General features: G+C 37.6%; 2 protein-coding genes across 3 annotated transcripts; one reads left to right on the top strand and one right to left on the bottom strand.

Annotated features, from left to right (window-relative positions):
* Positions 1-6,536: 6,536 nt before the first annotated feature.
* Positions 6,537-9,895, bottom strand: LOC130222463 (GTPase IMAP family member 9-like). Of its 2 annotated transcripts, none has more exons than XM_056455029.1 (3): positions 9,814-9,895; positions 9,651-9,737; positions 6,537-8,009 (listed from the first exon to the last, which is right to left on the bottom strand). In XM_056455029.1, the coding sequence occupies exons 2-3, from the start codon at positions 9,664-9,666 to the stop codon at positions 7,432-7,434; spliced, it is 594 nt and encodes a 197-aa protein (XP_056311004.1). In that variant the 5' UTR covers positions 9,667-9,737; positions 9,814-9,895; the 3' UTR covers positions 6,537-7,431. The 2 variants fall into 2 exon arrangements, with proteins under 2 accessions (XP_056311004.1, XP_056311011.1); XM_056455036.1 differs by having other exon boundaries at positions 9,651-9,687; positions 9,814-9,888.
* Positions 9,896-14,035: 4,140 nt separating this feature from the next.
* LOC130227929 (GTPase IMAP family member 9-like) lies at positions 14,036-17,721 on the top strand. Its single transcript, XM_056456843.1, has 2 exons — positions 14,036-14,108; positions 17,027-17,721. Exons 1-2 carry the CDS (start codon positions 14,090-14,092, stop codon positions 17,719-17,721), a joined length of 714 nt encoding a protein of 237 aa, XP_056312818.1. The 5' UTR covers positions 14,036-14,089.
* The last annotated feature ends 1,773 nt before the right edge of the window (positions 17,722-19,494 follow it).

Raw genomic sequence — 19,494 nt, 5'->3', positions numbered from 1 at the left:
CACTGGCCAATTTATTGTTGGAGGTTTGATGGCTAAATGTGAGCAGCTGCTGGCCAAACTTCACTGATCTTCAGTCCAGCAGTAAGAGCAGAGTGTGAAAGTTTCATTAGAAGAGGAACAGCACAGTTCTGCTTCAATACTGTATATATACATGCATACATACATACATACATATATTATATTAACAATATATTATCGTATTGATTATTAAAATATTGCTTCTCACCTACAAAGCTTTAAATAATCTAGCTCCTGTTTATCTAACCAATCTTCTGTCTCGCTACAATCCAATTCGCTCTTTAAGATCTCAAAACTCAGGGCTTCTGGTAGTACCTGGAATAGCAAAGTCGAGTAAAGGAGGTCGAGCCTTCTCATTTATAGCTCCTAAACTCTGGAATAGCCTTCCTGATAACGTCCGAGGCTCAGACACACTCTCCCAATTCAAAACTAGATTAAAGACCTATCTGTTCAGTAAAGCATACACTCAGTGCACCACTCAGCGGGCTTCCACACAGGTTATGCATCTTGTTTATATACACTATGAACAGCAGCTATGCTAATTATTCTCTTTATTCTTCATTTCCACCTGGGGATACTCTTCCCGAGACCCTCAGACTATGCAGAGTCACTGATTCGGTCCAAGACCAACGACGAGATGATCCCAAGGTTTCCATATCCTGGACCAGGCCGTATCCTGAGCAGCTGCTGTGGTGGTCATGGAGGAGTGGAGAACATGAGACTGATTCCTGTGACACTCCAGTGCCCAACTGAGCCTGGTTTCTCTCAAGGTTTTTTTTCTTCACTTCCGCCATTAGTGAATTTTTTTTCCCTCTCCGCTGTCGCCTCTGGCTTGCATGGTTCGGGATCTGTAGAGCTGCGCATCGTTGGATTTGCTCTTCAATATGTGGACTCTCAGTTGTGATTATTAACCACACTGAACTGAGCTCAACTGAACTGAACTTCAACACTACAAACTGAACTACACTGTTCCTTGACACAATCTACATTGTATAAGCGCTATACAAATAAAGGTGAATTGAATATATATATATATATATATATATATATATATATATATATATATATATATATATATGTATATATATATATATATATATATATATATATATATATATATATATATATATATATATATATGTATATATATATATAATATCATAATTGGCTTCATCACACTGTCTTCTCTCCACCAATCAGCTGGTGTGTGGTGTGCGGTCTGGCACAAAATGGCTGCGGTCGCATCATCCAGGTGGATGCTGCACACTGGTGGTGGATGAGGAGATTCCCCCCTGTGTAAAGTGCTTTGAGTGTGTAACGCCACGCCAGCAGAGGGAGCCCTTGCCCGACTACTGACTCAGCTCCGCTCCCTCTGCGGCTACTTCCTGTTTGTGCAGTATTTCAATGAGTGCTCAGGCCATGCTTCTTTGCGAAGTATTGCCAGTTTACCTGTCGTACCAAGCGTTGTTTCTAGTGACTTTCTTGACTGCATTCCTGTGTATGATCCTAGTGGTGGGCAAAGCGAGGCTTCGTGAAACAGTTGAAGCAAATGTGTCGAAGCTTCGAAACGCCTAGTGGTCATTTTTTATGTATTGCACTGGAACAGTTTCAGCAAAGAACAGTTGAGCAAATTGAGGTATTAAACCCCACTTTGTAATAACAAATCCTCAAGTGAAATAGTGAAGTGGTTAGGGTTCCTGACTTCCATGTGGAGATTGTTGGTTCGAATCCAGGCTGATACAGTTATTTTGAAATGCTTTAATATCAGTTTGAGATGCTTTGTTTGTGCATCGTTCTGTTTCAACATTGGTCTGACATCCGAATAAACACTTTGTGAATAAATATAGCTTGTTTCGGTCATAAAACAGGGTTGTTGCTAGATCAGATACAGTTGTGGACAGAAGTTAACAAGAATTATTTATATTATTCATTAAATTTCCCATTTATTGTATTTTATTAACGTCTACCACAACTCTAAACCCACCATCACAGTACTGTAAAATATTAATTATTGTTTTACAGTTACAAAAATGATGCTAAATTGATGGCGTATCAGCAGCTGTATCATATCTAGACTACACCATAACAGTAACATGATTAAAATACATAAAATCACAATTTGAGTATTTGTACAAGTCAGGATTCGAACCCAAAAGTAATGTGAAGCCTGTGTCAACATGCACACGCACAGTCCACTAGGCCATACGTGACAAAAACATATGTTTGACCCTATCAGTCAAATGCAGATTCTCCAAGTCTCGAAACGCTTCTGAACTGATCGATGCTTTGAATCGCTTTAGTCACGTGACCTGGGTGTTTCGGATCATGCTTCGGTACAGTGTTTCGAAACACTTGCGCTTCGGGATCTCGACACAGTGTCGAAACGTCAGTTTCATGTCAGCCATCCCTATATGATCGTGCCTGCCTTAACCACGTACGTTCTCTGTCTTTGCCCTTCTGATTTGTTTTGGACTGATTGTTGTTACACTGATCTTCTGCCTGCAAATTTACTACGTCTTCTGGATTTTCCCCTTGCTTGTCGCTTGGTTTGGACTGCTTTCCTGTTACCAACTATTTGCCTGTTTATAAGTTGATGTCTCTGTCTCACCCTTTTAATAAACTTCCGCATATGGATTCTAACAAAGCCTCAGCATCCTCGTTACAGAATACTTCGCCTACCATGAATCCAGCGGAAGTTTCCAACCTGCAAGCTACATTTGTTTATCAAAGTAAGGTTTTAAAGGGGTATCAAGAACAATTGATGCAACTACAGTCGGTCAACGAACACCTGACACATTATATCCGGTCCCTGCCTCCTACCACGCCAAGAACGGTAAGCTTTGCTATACCCGATAAATTTGATGGCTCTGCTGAGCAATGCAAAGGCTTCCTACGCTAAGTTAAGATTTATATGGAGCACCAGGGTGAGAAATTTGATTCAGAGGAAAAGAAATGTGCATTTGTGATGACGTTATTGACTGGAAGAGCGATTGACTGGGCAGCAGCAGTATGGGATTCGGATACTCAAATAAAAACTTCATTGGAGTATTTCACTAACCAGATCCGTGAAGTGTCTGAATACCCAGATGGAGGAAGGGGAGTATCCACCCAATTGAAGAACCTCAAACAAGGTAACAGATCAGCTGCGGATCACGCTATTGAATTTAGAACGATAGCAGCTCAGAGCGGATGGAATGATGTGGCTTTAAAGACAATGTTTCACCAGAGTCTGAATGAGGAGCTTCAGACGGAGCTGGCTTGCAAAGATGATGACCTATCTTTTTCTGAATTTGTCAAATTAACAATCAGAATTGATAATCTCATGAGACAAGCACCTCGACATAGACGAAATACCAAGATTCAAGAGCTAACCCGATCTTTTCATGCCATTGAATTAAAAAGTCATGATGAGCCTATGCAAGTTAATACATCACGAATCCCTGAAGAGGAGAGAGAACGGCGCCCACATAAAAGCAGCAGTCAAGTCAAGGTAAATATGGAACACTTCTCAGTACCAAGCAATAAATCATTCACGCTACCAGTCACTCTGCAGATTGACGCTGTTTTTCTTGATTTAACAGCTATGATTGATTCAGGAGCTGCACTTAATATCATTAGCAGAGACATTGTTGAAAAACATAACATCCCCACTCAAACCTGTACACCACCCATTAAAATCAAGTCTATCGATGATGCGCTCATAGGAAATGGAATTACTCAACAAACAAAAACCCTCACTCTCAAGACTGGAACACTACATCAGGAATCCATTTCCTTCTATATTGTTGACACCCCTAAGTATGAGATAGTCTTGGGATACCCATGGCTTCATATTCATGACCCAGAGTTATCATGGCATTCAGGAGAATTAAAGCGCTGGTCTACATTCTGCCTAGAGAGGTGTATTCATGTCAAACCACAGCCGTTTCTGACAACCAGCATTGAGAGCCCTGAAACTCACAAGACTGTAGTCATACCAGAATGTTATCAAGACTTAGCTGAAGTGTTCAGCAAGATCAAAGCAACGCAACTCCCTCCACATCGCATCGCCCCTGGGACTGTGCAATCGAGCTGTTACCCAATGCAATACCACCTAAAACCCGGGTTTACCCTCTCTCCCCCAAGGAAAGCCAAGCCATGGACGAATACATTGATGAAGCTCTGGATTCGGGTCTCATTCGTCCATCTACGTCACCAGCTGCAGCTGGATTCTTCTTTGTAGAGAAAAAAGATGGTGGTCTTCGTCCATGTATTGATTACAGAGGTTTAAATAATGTCACAGTCAAATTTCGCTATCCCCTCCCATTAGTCCCCTCTGCCCTTGAACAACTACGTGAAGCCACCATATACACCAAACTTGACCTGAGGAGTGCCTACAACCTGATTAGAATTCGTGCAGGGGACGAATGGAAAACAGCGTATATCACCACCAGGGGGCACTATGAATACCAAGCCATGGCCTATGGACTAGCAAATGCTCCGGCTGTCTTTCAGTCATTTATAAATGAGATCTTCAAAGATCTAATCAACAAGTACGTTGTCGCCTACATCGATGATATCTTGATTTATTCCAAGAACGAAGGAGATCATGTGAATCATGTCAGAGAGGTGCTTTCAAGATTGCTGGAAAATCAACTATATGTCAAAGCGGAAAAATGTGAGTTTCATGTTAAGCAAACATCTTTTTTGGGCTATCACATCAGTCATAATGGAGTGAGAATGGATGAATTTAAAGTTAAAGCAGTCACGGAATGGCCAGTGCCCACCACAATTAAGGAACTTCAGCGATTTCTGGGGTTTGCAAATTTCTACCGGAGGTTCATACGTAGCTACAGTACATTAGCTGCACCCATGACGTCACTGCTTAAAGGTAAACCGAAGAAACTGAAGTGGTCAGAGAGGAGGCAAACCAGGCATTCAAGGAATTAAAGGAAAGATTCACCACAGCCCCTATACTCAAACATCCCAACCCTAACTCACCGTTCATCTTGGAGGTAGATGCTTCAGATCTGGGCATCGGAGCAGTACTGTCACAAAGACATGGAACCCCAGGCAAACTGTATCCATGTGCATTCTTCTCGAGAAAGCTAACATCAGCAGAGCGCAATTATGATGTGGGGAATAAAGAATTACTTTCCATGAAAGAGGCAATCGCTGAATGGAGACATTGGTTAGAGGGAGCTATACACCCATTCCAAGTCATCACAGATCACAAAAACCTGGAGTATATAAAAAGCGCAAAGAGACTTAACCCCAGACAAGCACGATGGGCCCTATTCTTCACCAGGTTTCAATTCACAGTCACGTACAGACCAGGAAGCAAGAATAGTAAGGCAGACGCTCTATCGCGACGTTATGACTCTCCCACAGACAAAACAAATACTCAAGAAACCATACTACCCCCTACAGTAGTCATTGCTCCTGTATCATGGGACATTATGGAAGAAATCCACCGTGAACAGCTAAACGAGGTTCCGCCACCACAATGTCCACCCAACAAAAACTACGTCCCCACAACCTTACGTCCTAGAGTCATGCAATGGGTGCATACATCCATATGTGCAGGTCATCCGGGTATATCAAGAACGATCCATCTTGTCCAAAACTCTTTCTGGTGGCCAATGATGAGTAAAGATATAACCAATTATGTCAAGTCATACCAAGTCTGCGCCCACGTCGAGCTCCAGGAGTCGCTCCTAGAGGGGGGGGTTCTGTAACGCCACGCCAGCAGAGGGAGCCCTTGCCCGACTACTGACTCAGCTCCGCTCCCTCTGCGGCTACTTCCTGTTTGTGCAGTATTTCAATGAGTGCTCAGGCCATGCTTCTTTGCGAAGTATTGCCAGTTTACCTGTCGTACCAAGCATTGTTCCTAGTGACTTTCTTGACTGCATTCCTGTGTATGATCCTGCCTGCCTTAACCACGTACGTTCTCTGCCTTTGCCCTTCTGATTTGTTTTGGACTGATTGTTGTTACACTGATCTTCTGCCTGTATATTTACTACGTCTTCTGGATTTGCCCCTTTGCTTGTCGCTTGGTTTGGACTGCTTTCCTGTTACCAACTATTTGCCTGTTTATACGTTGATGTCTCTGTCTCACCCTTTTAATAAACTTCCGCATATGGATTCTAACAAAGCCTCAGCATCCTCGTTACAGAGTGCCCAGAAAAGCGCTATATAAATGTAAGGAATTATTATTATTATTTCTCACGTCTAACATTTCTGCATAAACGGCAGGAAATAAAATATTTTATAATCACATATTTTACATTTGATAAAATCTTTTTTTAAACTTAATTCGTTAAGAAATCTTCATTAGGGTGTCAGAATCAATGATGATAATTATTTTATTACAAGTCTGTAAGACGTATTTGAGTTAATATTCAGGGAATTTGCTAAAATATATAATTTAAATCATTTATAGAGCTGAATACAGGAGTCTGTATAAAAAAGGCTGAATAAACCTGAGCAAACAATCTAGTCATTATGAACAAATTATTTAACAAAAGATGATACAGCAGTGAAATATCTGTAGTCTTTTAACCAGCATGATGTGTACAAGACAGAGAGGATATGAAAAGTGAATTGTTTATTTGGAAATTTGTGAGACGGAATTTGTCTCAATAAGAAACCGGAAACACAAGTGGTTGATGTCATGCGGTGAACTCGGCCAATCGTGTAACATCGCTGTCTTCATAGCAGCTGCAGTCGCTCTTCAGACGCAGCACCGACTGAATCGACCGTCTAATCTCGGAGCGCTGTCGCAGTACTCTGATGCCACATAAGACAGTCACATGGCGTCAGCGCAGCATCAATCCAGACAAAATTTAAGACAGATTTCCATCTGTCTGCGCAGCAATGCATAAAGTCGAACGCACCAATTGTCTAATAGTGGTTTGTTTTGTAGACTATCAAACAAGATATTACTGAAGGGGGCTAATAATTTTGACCTTAAAATGGTTTTAAAACAATTAAAAACTGCTTTTATTCTAGCCGAAATAAAACAAATAAGACTTTCTCCAGAAGAAAAAATAATATAGGAAATACTGTGAAAAATTCCTGAATCTGTTCAACATCATTTGGGAATTTATTTATTTTAAATTTAAAGGGGGGGCTCACAGACTCACAGAGATCAGTGTTATTCTCAACACAATCTCACGGCAATTCGTAACTTTTTGCTTTAGTGGCTAATTCATATGAATTTGTACAATCTAATTTGTATGATTTAGTATGATTTGCTCATCCCCCAATGACGGTTGGGTTTAGGGGTGGGGTTAGGTGCCACGCCTCCTTTTTAAAATCGTACAATTTTGTACGACTGAACTCGACTGAATTAGCCACTAAACTGACCAAACATAAAATACTTACGTTTTCTCGAGAGATCAGGCTGGTTATTCTATGATGTACTGAAATCCTCTATTTATTCTTTCTAGAGTAATGCTTCCCTCCATTAAACATGACCATCTTTTCTATGATCTTCAGCAGTTCTGTGACCTGACCTTCATCGTTTCTCTGCTTGTTGCTGAAGGAGTGATATCTGCCATAGCAGGTGTGGATGAGCTGCTGTAGATCGGAGCTTTTACTGATGTACTGCTCAACAGGTTTACCCTTCAGTACATCAGCGTGAGTGAACAGAACGATGGTGTACTTCACAGCATCTTCTCCAAAGCTCTTCTGAATCCACTGAAGTACATTTCTGTCCTCCTCTGTGAAATGCACACCTAATTTCAACACCAGCACAAACACATGAGGACCCGGAGCTGACAGATGCAAACAGTCACGGATTACAGTCTGAAGGTCGACTGAAGAGTCTGACAGACCCGGACAATCAATCACTGAGACCTTTCTTTCGTCGATATCCTCCTCTTCTTTCTTGCACGTCTTTGTTACTGACACCAGAGTGTTTTCCGCCTGGAATGCATCTCTGCCCAGGATGGTGTTTCCAGATGAGCTCTTTCCAGCTCCAGTTTTACCTAGAAGAATTATCCTGAGATCTGTTTCAGTGAAGGAATATAGGTTATATTCAGTAAAGCTCACTTTAAAATTTGTGTCTTTTGTTCCAATAATTATAAAATATGACAGGATTTGGGTAGGCTAAATTGTCCGTAGTGTATGTGTGTGAATAATAATAATAATAATGTGTGTGTGTGTGTGTGTTTCCCAGTGATGGGTTGCAGCTGGAAGGGCATCCGCTGCATAAAACAAATGCTGGATAAGTTGGTGGTGCATTCCACTGTGGTGACCCCAGATTAATAAAGGGACTAAGCTGAAAAGAAAATGAATGAATGAAGCCAGCCTAGTAAGGGTGGTGGGGGGTCTTTTTCTCTAAAAGTGGACCTTTTTTGCATTTTCCCCACATTTCGTATTTGATTAAGACGTTTAAATACAACATTTTGGTGACATCTTATGAAATATTTTGGCTGGATTAGCTTGTCTTCTGGAATCATGTGCATGCTTTTTGCAGTAACAAAAATAATGACTGTTTTGTCAAGTTGCTTACTAAGATCATGTGCACATTTTGTCAATCCAAACACACACACTACACTTATTCATTTTTATGGGGAGCCGCCACAGTGGAATGAACCACCAACTATTCCAGAATATGTTTTATGTTAATGTTTTGCAAAACTGAGTTATTGACATATTTTTATTTACATTATGGGATGTTTTTTTTTATAAGTTGTTTACATTTTAAGACTTCTTATTTAAAAAAACAAACCAAATCTTACACACACACTGATGCTATGGAATGCAAAACCTTTAAAGCTCAATATCTCAAAATCATTCAGAACACAGAGAGAACCTTAAAATTCCATGGTGACGATATGTCTGGTGATAGAAATGTGCAGTTTTCACACAGAAGTGCAGATGGATATTCAGCGACAGCAGCTGTTTACTGCAGCTTTATATTTAACAATTACTAAACACAAAACTGCAGTTTGTTCCTGATGTTTAAATTCTTTAAATAACACAAAGTCCGAACTATGTCGAATAGTTTGGACTGCTGAGCGAATCACTGGTACAACCCTTCCTACTCCCCAAGAACTGCAATTATCCAGCAGAAGGGCTGCCAAAATCACTCTGGACCCCTCACACCCAGCACACTGCCTCTTTGAACTTCTACCCTCTGGTCGACGCTACAGAGCACTGCGCACCAGAACAGCCCGACACAGAAACAGTTTCTTCCCTCAGGCAATCCATCTCATGAACACTTGATGATAATAATTGTGGAACCAACATCACTACTTGCTATACACTTTTATACACATATACACTTATTTAACAACACACTTTACATGCCAATTTGCACATAACAGCTGCACATATAACGCTGTATATAGTAATATAGCTCTACGTACACTTGTCAATCTGTATATTTGCATTCACTACTTACTTCTATTTTTTTAAATATATTTATTATCTGTTTTTGTCCTGTCTCTGTAATCCTGTTGCACTGTAGAAGCTCTGTCACCAAAACAAATTCCTCGTATGTGTGAACATACCTGGCAATAAAGCTCTTTCTGATTCTGATGTTCTTTATTTAGAGTGGTTTTGTTAGCATGTGCTGTTGTTTACTGCTTCTATTGGTTTCCTGATACAGAAGAATAGACTATAATAAAAGTTGTTTCACTCACCTCTTGTATTGGCCATTTGTCGATTGGTCGAATCTGCCTGTAAAATACATCAGTGATCAGCTCGCATAGACTCCACTTCCGATATAGCTGCACGGCATGAACACAATCAGTATTACATGATCTTAATATGTGGCTGTTTTTAGTTACCTTGTGTGATTCTTACCTTTAGTTTTCTTGAAGAATCCTCCAAAGATGTAATGCGACAGCAGCCAGCAGAAGAGGAAGAGCTGAAAAAGAAAGTGAAACTAAACAAACACGTTTCAAACGGCCGGAGGAAGGTTTGTGATTGGACAACTGAACGTGACATCACAGCAGTTTAAATATTCAAACGTCACTACTCTGCGTTCCACATTCACTTAACAGGAAAACACTCAAACGTGCACTTTATTTGTATGATCTATTGAATGCCTAAACTGTTGATATTATTATCATTTTATATTGCTCTCTTTACTCTCCATTTCTTTATTATCATTATTTCTTTATTTATGATAAACTATTCATATTTTAGTGTTTGCTTTTTGTCTGGTTCTTTTTTCATTAGTACCACTGTAAGTGCTCTAACTACAGTATCATTACTGTAAACGCTGTGTATTCAAATTGCATCAAAGACTTTTGTACTTTTAATATAAATAAAGCATTCAAAATTATAATGTCATGTTTAATTAATTTAAATTATTTATATTACATTAATTACATTAATTTGTACAAACATACCTTTAGGTTTTCTGCTTGTGTGTAAAATAAATATAATATTTTAATATACAATTTGCAGACATTAATCTAGATTTGAGATTAATATTTCACATATTGCTCTGGAAATGAAAAATTCTATAATAAGCTCCTAGGGCTTAGTGCCCACATACATGGACAGCACATTTTTAGCTCTTAAGTGGCTATTTAAAATACTTTGAATGTTTTATATTTCGTTACAGACATACAGTGTCATCCTGCATCTGTTTTGCAGCATGTGAAATGTCCCAAACACTATTTTTAACTGTCCAAAATAAAAAATAAAAAAGTAAAAAAAAAAAACTGTATGTTAAATATGCATTAAAAAAACAGTCAGGAAAAAGTGTTTTATGTCAATTGGGACCACGAGTGCACATATATGGACATCATTTTTCTCTAAAAGTACATCATATCAAAAGATGATACTTAGGTTTTATTCTAATTAGGTTCCAATAAGCCCAAATAGCAGAGAGAAATAAAAAAAAATGCATGTAAAAAAACAGCTTGGGCCTTCAGAGGTTAAAAATGTATAAATGTGTTAACAGCAGTGAATTAAGCAAAGCACGAAAAAAAAGAAACAGGATGATGTGTACAGTAGAAATTGACTTTGGTTGCCACACTATTCAGATCCTCGACTCTCTTTCACTATAAATGTTTTGTTTGATTTAATAATGTCTAGGAAAGAAAGAAAAAGAAAACAAAAACACTTTCTCAATCCACAAGCCAGTGCTCAAAGATCTGAGAACAACCTGAAACTCTTACAGAAAGTGTAATGAGCCACATGAAGAAATACCATAGTGTACTTTAGCATGTACTACAGTAAGATTGATGCTAGATGCTAATACAATAAAAGCATGGCATGTCTGAGCCTATTTTCATTTCGCTTTTTCCTCGCAGGCTTTGAATGCAATGGCTAAAACTGCCACACGAGGGCGCTATAAACGTGCATTTCAGCAAAACCAGGAGTCGGATTTAGATTAAGTTTTGTGTGTGTGTGTGTGTGTGTGTGTGTGCGTGTGTGTGTGTGTGTGGTGTGTGCGTGTGCGTGTGCGTGTGTGTGTGTGTGTGTGTGTGTGCGTGTGCGAGACATAATAATCATACTCTTTCCTACTAATAATAATGTTGAACTTTAAATGAGAGGAAAAGTTTGGAGGGAGTTACAAATATAAAATATAGTGAATCAGGCCTATGTATAATATCTATAGGTGGGCAGAGATGATTTTTTAAATCTAGGTTAATCTCACTGTGATCTTGGAATTAGTCTAGATTAATCTAAATTAAAATGGTTCATTTGAATTCTGCCGAAGGCATTCAGAATATGTGTGTTTCCCAAATACGGACTGAACGTAAGTCTTTGAGAACGGGTTTTTCCAGCCAGGTGGCGCATTAGACCAGGGGATCATCTCCTGTTTCCAAAATCATCACAAACTGCTTGAGAAACTGATCTACTCTGATCATTGGTGATGAAAATAAATGATGTTCAGTAAGATGTGCTTGTGTTTACTCACTGTTTATTCAGTTAAGCATGAATGTTGAACTGTAGGCCTACATAAGCTCCAAACAACCATTTTTGATGACCTTAATCTGACTAAAGCCATAACTGAACTAAACAGAAATGGAATTAAGACATGTGGAGTATGCAGATATGCATACTCCTGCATCATGTAGGACTTTTCACCATATTTTCCGACAAGATCCACACACTCGGCTGTCAGTAAAGGACTGGCTGTAAGTAAAGGACACACACACACAAACACACACACATCGCGAAATGCAAACGTTTTTTCCTTTCCATTTGGCATGCGTTATTAAACTCCATAACACTCTCACCAGTCTTTACTCCTTATTTGCGTCTAACACCCCAGCTTGTCACGGGGGCATGAATGAAATGTTCATGAGTGAAAGTGAAACTGCCGAACTGCACTTAAAGTCACCCAAAATTACAGGAAACTCTTACATGAAGCACTTCACGTAAACACCTTCATTATATTATTGTAAGACAAATTTACAATGTCTCAATATTAACAAATTATCTGATTAAAAATCTACCATTTAAAAAATATATACATGACAAGATGTGCAACACTGTTTCTACATCCTTATTTAAGGTGGCAATTCATTCTGATAGACATTTGAAGATGATGTGCCACCCTCGTTTTTTTGTTGTTGTTGTTGTTGATGATGAATTATGACGGATTGCGCTATGGGTAGCACATTCAGCATAGTCCGTTGTTGGACAATATTTTGGTGTCCTTATTATTGACAATAACCTAGCATAGACAAACATGTTTCTATTAGCGCCTCAAGTTTTTTTGCTTGCTTTCCAAAATAAAATATTTTATGCCTGAAAAGTCAGCGAGACAGTTATGCACTCTTTTATAATCCACACTTGGATCAATGATCAAATTGAACGATCTTTACTGCCTGATTGAGATACAATATAAAGAACATCTCAGACCAGACAAGAAGCTCTGCATTAAATTCCATTGTTCTGCTCCATGTCTTTAAAATATGGAAATGTATTTTACTCCAGTATTATCAGTGGAGTTTCAACACTCACTTGCTGCTCCTGACAGAGCTTCTGTGTAAACGGCTGTTCATCTAATGTTACACTCCCACATCTAAATGAACTCTTAAGTCGATTTAACTGATTATATTTGAATTAAATCACATTATCAATGCTGTAAAAGGAATGGTATGAAATTGAAAATAGTCACATTAACCTTTCAGCAGAAGTGTATCGGTGGCTGAAAAACACTAGCTGTGCATGTAGACCATTGGCTGCCACTCTATTTCAGGATCGAGTTTAGAATGATTTTATTTATATTAACACTTACACAATCTGGCTCCTAGACTGAATCTTCTGCATCCCTACACCTTCCTTGAAGTTGACTAAAAATACCTTTTTCCAGGCTGAAATGGCTTTCAATGGCTGAAGCTTTTCGGTGGCGGGTGCTCGATTATGGCATGGTTTTGCCTGTTAAGTTTCACTGAGCAGTGGCTATTTCTCTGTTTTGGTGTCTATTATTTGCATTTCATGTACAGCACTTTGGTCAACCCCACAGCTGTTTTGAAAGTACTTTATAAATTAAAAAAAACTAGTGTACTAACTATCATAATGTTTAAACTGTGTGTAATATGACCATGTAAACGTGGTTCTGTTCGTTTTTCTTTCCTTTAAGACTGTCAATCGGTATGCTCATGGTGAGCGGGTTGGTGAGCAGTAGGTGGAGGTGTTTGACAGCTATTAGAAATTAAATATGAGCAATGAAAGCCAAACTTTACTGAAAATCCCTGAAAAAAGCATATTATTGTACATTTCGAATTATGAAACTGCCCATCGTATTCGTGTTATGGGTTTATTTACGGTTGTGAATTACATTATGGGATGTTAATCTCTGCTCTGTCTACTTCTAATGTTGAAAATTCAACTCCACAGTTTAACAAAGTGACTTTTACTGACATTTAATTGTTTAAAATAATAATATAATGTATAATAAATAATATTTAGAGAAATAAGTAATAATAACAGAAAATGGAACAGAAAATATAGCACTGCAGACTATTGCTTGCAGCTGCACTGCAGTCATGTGATCATATGCATTCAAATAAGGAGACTAAAGCGAAGCTCTTTTCCATTCATTTGTCATTCATCCAACAAAAAGAAAGATAAAGACAGAGCACTGCAAGACAGCGAGATTTACAGAAAAATGGCTCCAGCGATTACAGGTCAGTAAATCTCTATTTCATCTGATGTATTGTTTCCATGCTAATTAAGTGTGATCACCTGAAATACTACATTATAAGTAGACTGTAAAAAGTGTAATGACAAAAAGTCAATAAATAGATTTACAGTGTGTTGTTTTAACTTATTTTAATGTTAATGAGGTGTCAACTAAATCTTTTAAGTTATACAAAGTTTATTAACTAAACAGTTTAAGGCAGCTAGAATTTTTTTACAGTGTCAAGACTTTTTAAAGGGAGCGAAACGGTAAATTCTAGAGAACATATTCACACAGTACAAGGAGAAGAGGGCTTACGGTATAAGCACATCACTGATGTCCCCATTTTCCAAAAGGCTTGTAAATAATACATGTAACCCTGTATGTGGTGCTCTGTGGTTAAAGGGATTTTTCACTATCCACCAATCTGTGTGAGATGTAATGGACCAGTTAATGTACTCATGACATCAGAATTTAATGAAAATGAATTAAATGTTTGTTATTTGCCTTTTATTCTTCAGAAACAGTTTTGTTTAGCTCATTTAAGTTTTTTTATTAATTATTTTTTACAATGTTATATCTGTTTCCTTTGAGATTTATTTTCTTTTTTGTTTCTTTCTTTCTTGTTGATTCATTTCTCTGTTTTAAAAAACAAATATTTTTATATTTCTAATAGATTTTCAGTTGTTTCTTTTTGTTTATTTAGTTGTTTGTTTGTTTGTTTGTTTTTGGAACTTAGCTGTTTTGGCCACTGGCTTGAATTAGAACCTCTAACCCACAACAGACAAAATTACAGTAAATCACTACAGGAAAATAACCTTTTTATAAGTTCAGTTCAGTTCACCTTTATTTGTATAGCACTTTTACAATGTAGATTGTGTCAAAGCAGCTTCACATAAAAGGTCACAGTAAATAGGAACAGTGTAGTTCAGTTTGTAGTGTTTAAGTTCAGTTCAGTTGAGCTCAGTTCAGTGTGGTTTAATAATCACTACTGAGAGTCCAAATATTGAAGAGCAAATCCAACGATGCGCAGCTCTACAGATCCCGAACCATGCAAGCCAGTGGCGACAGTGGAGAGGGAAAAAAACTTCACTAATGGCGGAAGTGAAGAAAAAAACCTTGAGAGAAACCAGGCTCAGTTGGGCACGACCATTTTAATTTCTCCGCTGGCCAAACGTCTTGTGCAGAGCTGCAGTCTCAGCGGCGGAGGCTGGAAGCTGGCCTCAGCGAAGACTCGTCTGTCTCTGGAGCGTCACAGGAATCAGTCTCATGTTCTACACTCCTCCATGACCATCACAGTAGCTGCTCTGGATACGGCCTGGTCCAGGATATGGAAACCTTGGGATCATCTCGTCGTTGGTCTTGGATCGAATCAGTGACTCTGCATAGTCTGAGGGCCTCGGGAAGAGTATCCCCAGGTGGAAATGGAGAATAAAGAGAATTATTAGCGTAGCTGCTGTTCATAGTGTATATCAACAAGATGCAGAACCTGTGTGGAAGCCCGCTAAGTGGTGCACTAAGTGTATGCTTTACTGAACAGATAGGTCTTTAATCTAGTTTTGAATTGTGAGAGTGTGTCTGAGCCTCGGATGTTATCAGGAAGGCTATTCCAGATCCTATAAATGAGAAGGCTCGACCTCCTTTACTCGACTTTGCTATTCTGGGTACTACCAGAAGCCCTACAAAAACATAAACCAAAAAATTAACAACAACAGTCGAACTCGGTGTATGAACATTTCTCTTTCTGTGGGATCATTGTGAAGGTGAAAACTGTTCAGTAGTGCAAAAATGACTTGTGACAGTTAGTGACTTTACATGGACATCAGTAATCAAATGATTTGCCTTAATCTAAATAAGACAATAATATGATTGAGGTTTTATATGAGTTGCTTTCTGAATGTTCCTTTTAAGTTCCTGTTTTACATGTTACAGCACATAGATCGATCAACGTTCATTACGTCACTGCAATATCCACATTTCCTTCAGAGTTTTTATGTAATTTTGGGTGTTTCATTTTTGATTGTTCGTCTTTAACTGCAGTTCAGCAGTCTCAGCATTACAGTTTATCTTAATCTATATTTCAACCAAAAAACCCCTGACCAAATCCAGGGGAGTTCACCTAAAATAAAAGCATTTCAGTTCTCTGTATTTCAGTTTCTCTAAATAATTATAGTGAATAACAGTTGTGTCTAATTATTTTTTAATTATTATCCTTACATTATATAATTTATTTTACATTATATTTGCATTTTATTTATAATTTAACAAAAGAAAAAACATAATTATTGTGAATTACAGTTGTGTCTAATTATTTTTAATTATTAATTTTACATTATATAATTTATCTTACATTATATTTGCTTTTTTATATTTTATTTATAATTTAACAAAAGAAAAAACATAATTATTGTGAATTAAAGTTGTGTCTAATTATTTTTAATTATTAATTTTACATTATATAATTTATTTTACATTATATTTGCATTTTGTACATTTTATTTATAATTTAACTAAAAAAACATAATTATTGTGAATTAAAGTTGTGTCTAATTATTTTTTAATAATTAATTTTACATTATATAATTTATTTGACATTATTTTTGCATTTTTTTTACATTTTATTTATAATTTAACTAAAAAAACATAATTATTGTGAATTACAGATGTGTCTAATTGTTTTTTAATTATTAATTTTACATGATATAATTTATCTTACGTTATATTTGCATTTTTTATATTTTATTTATAATTTAACAAAAGAAAACATAAATATTGTGAATTACAGTTCTTTTAGTTAGCTCATTTCCGACCGGTTACATACAAAATGAGTTTTTAATTACCAGCAAATAAGTAAAATGCAGTTTCCAGTGTGAATGAGAGTGAGAGAGTTTGCTGTTAATGTGAAATTGTATCTCTCTATTGTAGGAAATCTGAGGATTGTCATGATAGGAATGACTGGAGCTGGAAAGAGTGCAACTGGAAACACCATCCTGGGCAAAAACGTGCTTGAAGAGGACAATTGTCCAGACTCAGTTACTCACCAATCTGTGAAAAAAATGGCAAGAAAAGGAAGCCGGATGGTCTCGGTTATCGACACTCCAGGTCTCCAAGACACATCCGCAAATCAAAGTGAAGTGAAGGCTGAAATAAAGAAGTGTATGAATCTGTCTGCTCCGGGTCCTCATGTGTTTCTGCTGGTCATCAGAGCAGATGTGAGGCTGACAGAGGAAGTTATGAACACAGTCCAATGGATTCAAGACAACTTTGGAGAAGAAAGTGCACGTTACACCATTATTCTCTTCACTCATGTTGATTCGCTGAACCAAAGCCTGAAAGATCATATAGAAGAGAGTTCTGAAATGCGCCAGTTTGTTATGACCTGCGGTAGCAGATATCACACATTCAACAATGAAGACAGAAAGAGTACACTTCAAGTAGATGAGCTGCTGGATATGATGGATGAGTTGGTGAATAAAAACGGAGGGAAGCACTACACTACTGAGATGTTTAATGAAGCCCAGTGGAAGCTTAACTGGTGGAAAACTGCTGGAATTGCTTTAGGATGTGGGATAGGGGCAGCAGCTGTAGTAGTAGTGGTGATGAAGAAAAGCAGTAACTAAAATAAAACTCAATATTTTTCTAGTAGAATCTAGAAGTTCTGCAGTTCTCAGGTTTGTTTGAGAGCTCTCAGAATTAAAGATTTATAATCACAGCATTAAACCAGAACAGTCCACACAAAAAACTCACACAAGTGCAAAACAAAACCTGCAAAAATCATAGCTTAGAAGAGTTGTGATAGCTTAAACTTGTTTATTTTTACTAGAGCAGGGAAGGTTAGGATAGTTTCTGTGTTTTATCATTACATTAATATGATTTATAGCCATTCTTTAAGTTTTCCCACTTGGTTTTTGTTTGAATATAATGAATGGATTAATTTAGCAAATACATTTTTTAAAACTGATGTCTGTGTTTTTATTATAAACCCCACACACTGATAAAATATGTACGTTTGACACCCAGTGGTTGAACTAAGTATTGCACTCCTGGTTCAAAACAAACGCAAGTGCAGGTTGCCAGATTGAGGACAGGAGCAAGTGATTTAAACCGTGTTGTAAATAAAAGCAACAGCAAGCGATAGAAGGAATATTCTCCATATTAAAATGAGTTTTTGTCCTAACCAACACCTCAAATTGATATATTAGAAACGGCTTCTGTTTCTTACAGCTGAACAACAGAAAACTGATCAGCTCAGGTACAGCTCATGTGCTTTATTCAGTGTTAAATGCTCATAATGTGAGTCTGAATGTCATTTTACAGGACATTTATTGCCATACTACTGAAAGCAGCAGCAGATAGTTCAGCTCAGATCTGGAAGATAAAATAAACCGTCTGAAATTGAGCTTTAAAACTGAACACATAGAATCAACACACATCAGTGATTCAGCATCTACATTTAATCATGTTAAAGAGGGTTAATATGTATTCATTAGATTATAAACCTCACCATTTCATGAGTGAGTGCACTATTCTGTGCTTCTGAATGGCTGTGTTTACATTTCTGTCGTGTTTCATCTGGTGCAAACAGCCAAATTGCTCATTACTGCTGATCTGGTCACGTAGAGTGTTGTTAGGACACAGGGTTACAGTGTAATCTGCTCACCTAATGATTACGTTCATAATAGTTATACCAGTTGATAATTAATAACCTCATGTGGAACTGAATCTGTCTCATTTTGGAGTCTGCTACTGTCCACCGGAGGTCGCATTTCAGTCATGGACACATGCTTTCAGAGCCTTCCTGAATGAATGAATGAATGAAATGAGCTGTTTTCCACCAAGGAGACCCGAAATGCTGAAATATAATTGGCTTAACTGGCATTGAGCAGGTTAAAATGACCAAAACAAAGACAGCGTTCCAGCCCGGAAAACACATGTTCAAAGCAGAATATCTGACTCCAGCATTGTTTCCCAGATAAACAAGAATGTTTACGGAGCATGATTCTGAATATCTGCACACTTATTATAATATTGTTATGCTTTAGAAGAGTCAAAAATGTACATACAGCATCTGTAAATATTAAATTGTAACTTTTTTTTTTCCAAGACAACTATAAATTGTAAAAGAATAATGTTAAATGCTAATGTTATTGGGGTTTTTTCCATCCATTATTATAACACAGCAAAAAAAAGACTGCACAATCACCGCTGCTTAAATAACTGATGCTGTGCTTATGGCATTATTTCTAATCAACAGTTTTTGGGTAGCTGTTTAATTAATATACCCGTTTGTCATAAATGCCATTATTTTGCCATATTATGAACTGAATTGCCAATGGTTCTATACACAAGAGTCTCAATTATGCATCTCAGATCAAAAGTCAAATTCTGAATTT

The sequence above is a fragment of the Danio aesculapii genome, chromosome 1, assembly GCF_903798145.1.
Source record: "Danio aesculapii chromosome 1, fDanAes4.1, whole genome shotgun sequence".
NCBI lineage: Eukaryota > Metazoa > Chordata > Actinopteri > Cypriniformes > Danionidae > Danio > Danio aesculapii.
This window is presented reverse-complemented; position numbering and strand designations above follow the sequence as displayed.